The 9,302-nt window shown below is 42.3% G+C and overlaps 1 protein-coding gene across 1 annotated transcript; it reads left to right on the top strand.

Moving 5' to 3' along the window:
* The first annotated feature begins 740 nt into the window (after nt 1-740).
* Nucleotides 741-8,724, top strand: ska3 (spindle and kinetochore associated complex subunit 3). The gene is made up of 10 exons (XM_084179115.1): nt 741-963; nt 1,093-1,157; nt 1,278-1,449; nt 5,878-6,310; nt 6,471-6,762; nt 6,885-7,067; nt 7,185-7,370; nt 7,565-7,656; nt 7,804-7,934; nt 8,128-8,724. Exons 1-10 carry the CDS (start codon nt 858-860, stop codon nt 8,298-8,300), a joined length of 1,833 nt encoding a protein of 610 aa, XP_084035241.1. The 5' UTR covers nt 741-857; the 3' UTR covers nt 8,301-8,724.
* The last annotated feature ends 578 nt before the right edge of the window (nt 8,725-9,302 follow it).

Genomic DNA, 9,302 nt, shown 5'->3' with positions numbered 1-9,302 from the left:
GACCACCCATACACAAACATTTATGCACGCATGACTGTAAGTCGCTTTGGATAAAAGCGTCTGCTAAATGGCATATTATTATTATTATTATTAATAAATATCTGTTCAGTGTGAAATTGCCAGCTGATTCTGGTGCTGAGGAAAGAACAGACACGTATCTAATTATAGGCCAATACGCCACTGTAGTTGATATAGTAGGCCAATCTCCACTAACTAACCATAATATCCACTAACCATATCTACTGTAAATACATATGCTATTCAGAATAACATGTAAACTTGCTGTGCTCCATTACTCACCTGTCAGAATGTTTCTTAGTGCATGTCTGTAGTGACCTTCACTGTTTCCTCAGTATTTATACACTCTCCAGCATAATCAGGGATCTGATAAGGTCCCTCCACCTCCCAGCTCTAACCTTCCTCTGTAATATGCAAAGGAAGTGAGTTTAATGCAAATTAAAAGAGGTATAAAAAAACGTTTTCGTCATGGATGTTACAAATGTTCACATGGAAGTGTATTACACACTCTTGGCTTTGAAGTTTGCTTATTGATTATTTTGTGAGTCCACCACACAATTCTTCTAAAATGATCTCTTGCCCATGTCTGTAAAAAAAAAAGATACTGTATATATCGAACTCGTCAAGGACGGCAGGTGGCAGAATTGCATTTAGCTCGAGATGCTTTCTCTTCTTCGGTCGTGAAAGTCCTGAATAAACCTACTTCCGTTAGATTCCGGATGTGGCGCCAAATTTGAAAAATATTCCTGTTTCAACTTGTATGAATGTAAACACACAGCGAAAATTGTTTAAATTGCAGTTCAAGATAATACTACTTTTAGAAACATATCTGCTAACAAATGGACTTGTCGGCACGTTTTTTCACAAAGTTGCGAAACCTAGCCGTGAATTTGGAGACCGAAACTGCCAGTCTTCAGCAGGCACACCAGAACTACGACGATGAAGGTAACGTTAACGTTATGAAACAGACTTCCACTCAAATGTAATTTCGGCTAACGTGTCTAGTCAGTCAATGCACCACTTGTGATTAGTGTATTCTTGTATACTGTAACATTCTGTAAAATGGTGTTTCAGATCATAGCACTGAGGGTGCGGTGCGAGTTCTGCATGAGCTGCACTCGGAGGTCAGGGGACTCAAGGTAACTGTCAATTTAACACCTGCTGTGCTGAGCTGCTTGAGCAGCGCTGTGTAGCTTATATTACTATGTGATTCATTAGTATACAGATATTTACATAACTGGCTTGTTTTGCATGCCCAGGGCCAGGTGAAGGAGCAGCTGGTGCGCCAGCAGGCAGGGGAGAATGAGGTGAGGAGCTTCATAAAGACGTGTATGGTGTTGAAGCAGAGGACCACAGAGGACATCCAGAGACTGAGGAGACACTATGAAAAATACGGCTACAGAGCGCCTAAGAACACACAAGAACAGTCAGGTAGGAAAGTATCTCTATTTAACACTTCACTTAGTACGTCAAAATCATTCAGTATTTGGTTTGGTTTACTTGATATACACTGAGTGTACAAAACGTTAAGGACACCTGCGCTTTCCATGACAGACTAACCAGGTGAAAGCTATGATCCCTTATTGATGTCACTTGTTAAATCCACTTCAATCGATGTAGATGAAGGGAAAGAGACAGGTTAAAGAAGGATTTGTAAGCCTTGAGACAACTGAGACATGGATTGTGTATGTGTGCCATTCAGAGGGTGAATGGGCAAGACAAAATATTGAAGTGCCTTTAAACAGGGTGGTAATAGGTGCCAGGCGCACCGGTTTGAGTGTGTCAAGAACTGCAACGCTGCTGAGTTTTTCACACTCAACAGTTTCCCGCATGTATCAAGAATGGTCTGCCACCCAAAGGACATCCAGCCAAGCATTAGAGTCAACATGGGCCAGCATACCTGTGGAACGCTTTCGACACATTGTAGTCCATGACGAATTGAGGCTGTTCTATGCACAAGGACTTGTAACAATTTCCACAGAACCTTTGACAAAAACATATTTACTTGAAGAACAGTGCAGATGCAAAGTTTGGTAACAATGAGGGCACAAAGTAGTCCTTATGTATAGGGTTGTATGATTTTAACTTTGCAATCATTGGTTTTTGTTTGATATTTTAATGTGTAAAATCTTAGTCTCAGCATTTGTATTTGTATTTATTATGGATCCCCATTAGCTGCTGCCAAGGCAGCAGCTACTCTTCCTGGGGTCCAGCAAAATTAAGGCAGTTCATTCAATTTTTAAAACACCACAATACATTCACAGATTTCACAACACACTGTGTGCCCTCAGGCCCCTACTCCACCACTACCACATATCTACAGTACAAAACCCATGTGTACGTGTGTTATCGTGTGTGTGTATGCATGAGGCGGCACGTAGCTTAGTGGTTAAGAGCGTTGTGCCAGTAACCGAAAGGTCGCTGGTTCGAATCCCCGAGCCGACTAGGTGAAAAATCTGTCGATGTGCCCTTGAGCAAGGCACTTAACCCTAATTGCTCCTGTAAGTCGCTCTGGATAAGAGCGTCTGCTGAATGACTAAAATGTGTAAAATGTAATGTGTCTGTGCCTATGTTTGTGTTGTTTCACAGTCCCCGCTGTTCCATAAGGTGTTTTTTTTAAATCTAATGTTAGTACTTGCATCAGTTACTTGATGTGGAATAGAGTTCCATGTAGTCATGGCTCTATGTAGTACTGTGCGCCTCCAATAGTCTGTTCTGGACTTGGGGACTGTAAAGAGACCTCTGGTGGCATGTCTTGTGGGGTATGCATGAGTCCGAGCTGTGCGCCAGTAGTTCAAACAGACAGCTCGGTGCATTCAACATGTCAATAACTCTCATAAATACAAGTAGTGATGAAGTCAATCTCTCCTCCACTTTGAGCCAGGATAGATTGACATGCATATTATTAATATTAGCTCTCTATGTACATCCAAGGGCCAGCCGTGCTGCCCTGTTCTGAGCCAATTGCAATTTTCCTAAGTCCTTTTTTGTGGCACCTGACCACACGACTGAACAGTAGTCCAGGTGTGACAAAACTAGGGCCTGTAGGACCTGCTTTGTTGATAGTGCTGTTAAGAAGGTAGAGCAGTGCTTTATTATGGACATACTTCTCCCCATCTTAGCTACTGTTGAATCAATATGTTTTGACCATGACAGTTTACAATCCAGGGTTACTCCAAGCAGTTTAGTCACCTCAACTTGCTCAATTTCCACATTATTTATTACAATATTTAGTTGAGGTTTAGGGTTTAGTGAATGATTTGTCCCAAATACAATGCTTTTAGTTTTAGAAATATTTAGGACTAATTTATTCCTTGCCACCCACTCTGAAACGAACTGCAACTATTTGTTAAGTGTTGCAGTCATTTCAGTCGCTGTAGTAGCTGACATGTATAGAGTTGAGTCATCCGCATACATAGACACTCTGGCTTTACTCAAAGCCAGTGGCATGTCATTAGTAAAGATTGAAAAAAAAGTAATGGGCCTACACAGCTGCCCTGGGGAATTATGTTGGAGAGGCTTTCATTAAAGAACACCCTCTGTGTTCTGTTAGACAGGTAACTCTGTATCCACAATTTACAGTGCCTTGCAAAAGTATTCATCCCCCTTGGTGTTATTCCTATTTTGTTGCATTACAACCTGTAATTTAAATTGATTTTGTAATGGACATACACAAAATAGTCCAAATTGGTGAAGTGAAATGAAAAAAATAACTTGTTAAAAAAAATTCTAAAAAATTAATAACGGAAAAGTGGTGCATGCATATGTATTCACCCCCTTTGCTATGAAGCCCCTAAATAAGATCTGGTGCAACCAATTACCTTCATAAGTCACATAATTAGTTAAATAAAGTCCACCTGTGTGCAATCTAAGTGTCACATGATCTCAGTATATATACACCTGTTCTGAAAGGCCCCAGAGTCTGCAACACCATTAAGCAAGCGGCACCATGAAGACCAAGGAGCTCTACAAACAGGTCAGGGTTGGGATATAAAAACATATCTGAAACTTTGAACATCCCACAGAGCACCATTTAAATCCATTATTAAAAAGTGGAAAGAATATGGCACCACAACAAACCTGCCAAGAGAGGGCCGCCCATCAACTCACGGACCAGGCATGGGGGCATTAATCAGAGAGGCAACAAAGAGACCAAAGATAACCCTGAAGAAGCTGCAAAGCTCCACAGCGGAGAATTTAGTATCTGTCCATAGGACCACTTTAAGCTGTACACTCTACAGAGCTGAGCTTTACGGAAGAGTGACCAGAAAAAAGCCATTGCTTAAAGACAAAAATAAGCAAACACGTTTGGTGTTCGCCAAAAGCCAAACATATGGAAGAAGGTACTCTGGTCAGATGAGACTAAAATTGAGCTTTTACTATTCTTGGGTAGCGGAATGACTTTTGCTTCCCTCCAAACCTGGGGGCACACACATTTAGTAGGCTGAAAATATGGCAAATAGGAGTGGCAATATCGTCCGCTATTATCCTCAGTAATTTTCCATCCAAGTTGTCAGACCCCAATGCTTGTCTTTCATAATTTGGTCAGATATACTTGGATGTGTAGTGCCAGCAATTGTTGCTGGCATGTCATGCCTGTGTTTGCTAATCTTGCCAATGAAAAAATCATTAAAGTAGTTAGCAATATCAGTTGGTTTTGTGATGAATGAGCCATCTGATTCAATGAATGATGGAGCTGAGTTAGCCTTTTTTCCCAAAATGTCATTTAAGGTGCTCCAAAGCTTTTTACTATCATTCTTTATGTCATTTATCTTTGTTTCATAGTGTAGTTTCTTCTTCTTTTTATTCAGTTTAGTCACATGATTTCACAATTTGCAATACGTTTGCCAATCGGGTGTGCAGCCAGACTTATTTGCCATTCCTTTTGCCTCATCCCTCTCAACCATACCGTTTTTCAATTCCTCATCAATCCATTGGGATTTAACAGTTTTTACAGTCATTTTCTTAATAGGTGCATGCTTATTAGTAACTGGAATAAGCAATTTCATAAATGTGTCAAGTGCAGTGTCTGTTTGATCCTCATTACACACCACGGACCAACATATATTCTGTACATCATCAACATAGGAATCACTACAAAACTTATTGTATGACCTCTTATACACAATATTAGGCCCAGCCTTTGGAACTTTGGTTTTCCTAGATATGGCTACTATATTGTGATCACTACATCCAATGGATTTGGATACTGCTTTCAAACAAATCTCTGCAGCATTAGTAAAGATATGATCAATACATGTTGATGATTTCATTCCTGTACTGTTTGTACAGTTTTAAGCTTTCTCTTGAGGGGGCAGCCTGATGAAAGCCAGTCAATATTTAAATCGCCCAGAAAGTATACCTCTCTATTGATATCACATACATTATCAAGCATTTCACACATGTTATCCAGATACTGACTGTTAGCACTTGGTGGTCTATAGTAACTTTCCACCAGAATGGGCTTTAGGTGAGGCAGATGTACCTGTAGCCATATTACTTCAACAGTATTTAACATGAGATCCTCTCTAATCTTCACAGGAATGTGGTTCTGAATATAAACAGCAACACCTCCACCATTGGCATTTCTATATTTTCTGTAAATGTTATAACCTTGTATTGCTACCACTGTATCATCAAATATATGATCTAAGTGAGTTTCAGAGATAGAATATGAATGTCATCTGTTACTAGCAAATTAAAAATTTAAAAAGAAACCTTGTTTCTTAAGCTACATATGTTAACGTGGGCTATTTTGAGCACTTTTCACTCTGTTACTGTGGAATTGTCCATTTCTATCTGAATGTTCCCCTCCTGAACTCTGCTGGTTTATCTAGATATCTTGTCTCTCTCCCACAGAGCCGAACATCCAGGAGGCAGAAGCGTCAGAGAAAGAGGACGAGGATGAGACCGAGGGAGGACAGGAGGACCAGGAGGAAGGAGAGGGATACCTCCCCTCAGTGACCCCTCTGAAGATGCCCCCTCCGCCCTTCATTGACCCCATGCGCACCCCCCAGCTCTCTGACTTTGGTCTGTCGGAGATCCACCTGAAGAGGGTGTTGGGTGGCACAGTGTTTTCCAGCGCTGAGGCCCCCACGCTCCCTCCGCCGTCTCTAGTCCTGGCCATGCAGCCACCCATGCCCAAAACGCCCAAGTGCACTTTGCGTATGGACGAAGACGACGACCTCCTGACCCCCCGCATGGTCGACTTTGGCCTCACGGAACAAACCATGTGTCTCAACAACGACTTCACTATGGACCTGCAGCGCAAGAAGCCCTCAAAGCCTCTCAGGTGATTAGTATAATACTGTTCTGTTTGGCTCTGATTGACTCTCAAATCTACTACTTGGCTGGTTAACAGCTTCCAAAGTTCCTACAAAAATTAATGTCAGCCTTCTTAAGTAGAATGTCCTGTGCTCTTAGTCTTATGAATGGTGCTGTTTTGTTAACAGCTCAGCAGTGTCCTCTGGCTTGGGAGCAATGTCACAGAGACCGGCACATGTCCTCTCGACCCCAACATCAAACTCCATGATGTACAGCCTGGCTACCATGGAGTCCCCCGAGCCGCCTGTGTTTTGCACCCCAGGTCTGAAGATCACAAAGTCACAGCGACACGCTCTGTCCCCTCCTCTGCAGGGAGAGATTGACCCAGAGTCCCCCTGTTGCCTTGGCAACCGCCAAGCCACCCCTGAGGTCCCAGCATTTGAGACACCATACATCAACAGACTCCTTAGCACCAGAAAGGTGTGTATTACTGTCAATGTGTCTGTTTGTTTATGCATTTATTTATTTATGGAGGCGTATGGACCATAGACATAACTACCAATTGCACTCAAATATAGTGAGTAACTGTCATGTTGTTGCAGGGTGAGAGAGACATACAGGCAGATGAAGACCAAGATCACTCAGAACTTCCAACCTCCATTAGAGGCTCCAATCAAGCCTGGTCATATAATGTGTCAGAGATCTCAATCATTGGATGTACAGAGGACAAACCTACACCAGAGATGCCAAGCCTAGAGTCCTTTCTGGGCAACTCTCTACCCTGTGTAAGCTGAAACCGCTATAAAGGCCCTTGAGTGCTTACTTTCCCCCTGTTGCTAAGGATGTTGGTATAGTTATAGTTAAGTTTGAGTGTATCTATTTTCCCATCTCCCTGACTGTAGAGGGGTGGTGGTGGAACCAGTGGGGAGCAGAGTATGGGGGCAGGAGAGCCCTCTCTCTCTGTCCTGGATCAGGATGGTCCCACCCAAACATTCAATCTGGGGACCCCACGGGTCAGAGGGGACTACCCCGATCCATCCACCCCCGAGATGCCGGACCTAAGCTCTGTCACACAGGACATCTTTAAGGTGAGTGGACTGGAGACTTGTGGGAGTCAAAGTATGGAGTAGATGTGGGAACTGTGCCTTCCCTGTGCACAGACAGTGGGAAAAAGGCGTTGGTGTCTGTACTACTAAGTGTGAATGTGTGAAGCTTTTAGATAGTTTTGTGATTATAACTACTGTGCTGACTGGTTCTGATGGGTTTGTCTTTCATCTTGCAGCTCATTTCCCAGAGCAAGAAGCTCCCCACAGCAGTAGTTCAGCCACACCTCAAGCCTTCAACCCTCCACACTGCAACAGGGAAGGAGAACAGGTAAAATCTTACGATGTCAACAAAGAATGTAGAATAGGGTTGTTATTATTAACGTATCTTCAGAAGTTAAACTGCCCCCAATATCAATAGATTACTTTACTTGGAATTGCTAGTCATACCTCTGGTCTCTCTCTGTCGTTCCTCCAGGGCTCAGAGTCTGGCTGTGGTGTCAGAGAGGGAGTTCCTGAGTCTTCCAAGCTACCTGAGACAGATTCCTCTGTCCAGCCTCAACCAGGCCATTCAGAAGATCAACGGTGCCAAAGAGGAGCAAGGCCACAGTCAGTCACAGCTTACTGCTTTTGTAAACCATGTTAAACTTAACTCACTGAAATTATATTTTCAGATCTCCAGTGGGGACACACAGAACTATGCCCTCTCAGGATGCACATTTGTTTTCATTGCATTCCATTCCACTCTCTTAATTGACCTTCTGAAATTAATCTTATTGTGACTCTGTTGCTCCTCCTTCAGGTGGTGATGCAGGCCCTGGATGGTTTCTGATGGAGGAGCTGAAGAGGATCACAGGGGTGGGCACCAAGGCCCCCATGTACTTCCTGTGTCTGACTGAGCTAAAGAGGCTGGAGCATGTGCAGGGAGTAGGAACCAGCGCTATGTACAAGGTCCTGTCAAAGACACGTACCTGATTAGAAGTACAATGACAATCCTTACCTTCTTAAACCTCCCAAAGGACTCAACAATACTGAGTGAGGTCCCATTTATTGACTCCCCTGAATAGGCCTAGTCTGGGTGCCAGTCTATTTAGCTATCATTCGCTCCTTGCCACTCCTGTCATGCTAAACATTGGCATATGACAGTGTACAAGGAGTGAAGTGTTAGCTAAACAGACTGGTACTCCAGCTAGAATAGGCCCAAAATGGATGAATGATTTTCTTTTCATCTTTGACAACTGTACATATGTTTTGTCTTGGTCTTTTGAATTGTGTAGGTGCTTCTGTTCACAATGCATGAATACTCAGTCGATTTAGCATTTTCGTAGTTGTCTTTTCGATGTGTATAATTGGTCTGTATGTAATAATCTCACTAATAAATACATAATTATGAGCATGATGGCTTAGTTCAAGATTGAGTGATCTTTTTAACAATATCGCAGTCGATTATAACGATTATAAAGTAACTGTATGTGCATTCATAAATCAGGTCCTTTCTTGAGTTTGGCTCTAGGATGTAATTACCGTTGAGCATCTGAGTTTATGGTTGATTGTGGAGGAAATGGGTTGAGTGTGTAAGAGTATCTGTGTGTGTGTGTGCGTGCGTGTGTGTGTATCCCACATCTGTTGCAAGGGGGTAAGGATGTTAGGGAGAATATAGGATGAACCACAATAATTGTTTGCTAAAATAATAATTGCTTGACAAAAATGTAATGTAATACAATGGCAATCCGGGTTATAGGTAACAATCCTTCGCATGAACTGCTGACATTATTACGCATATTAATTGATAATGATGGAAATTAAGATATGCAAGATATTTGAATAAATAAATGTATATTTTTAATAGCTATATATATATATATATATATAAAGCAAATTGAGGTGAGAGCATTGGAAATGCTTTTGGCGGTTGACCTGCTTCTGTTTTGTGGGTGGCACTGTGTGCTGTTTTCGAAGGATTGGTCCTGGCCTCTC

Source organism: Coregonus lavaretus (assembly GCF_964263955.1).
Source record: "Coregonus lavaretus genome assembly, chromosome: 16".
In the NCBI taxonomy this organism is placed as follows: Eukaryota; Metazoa; Chordata; class Actinopteri; order Salmoniformes; family Salmonidae; genus Coregonus; species Coregonus lavaretus.
The sequence above is the reverse complement of the archived record's forward strand: the minus strand, read 5'-3'. Positions and strand labels throughout refer to the sequence as shown.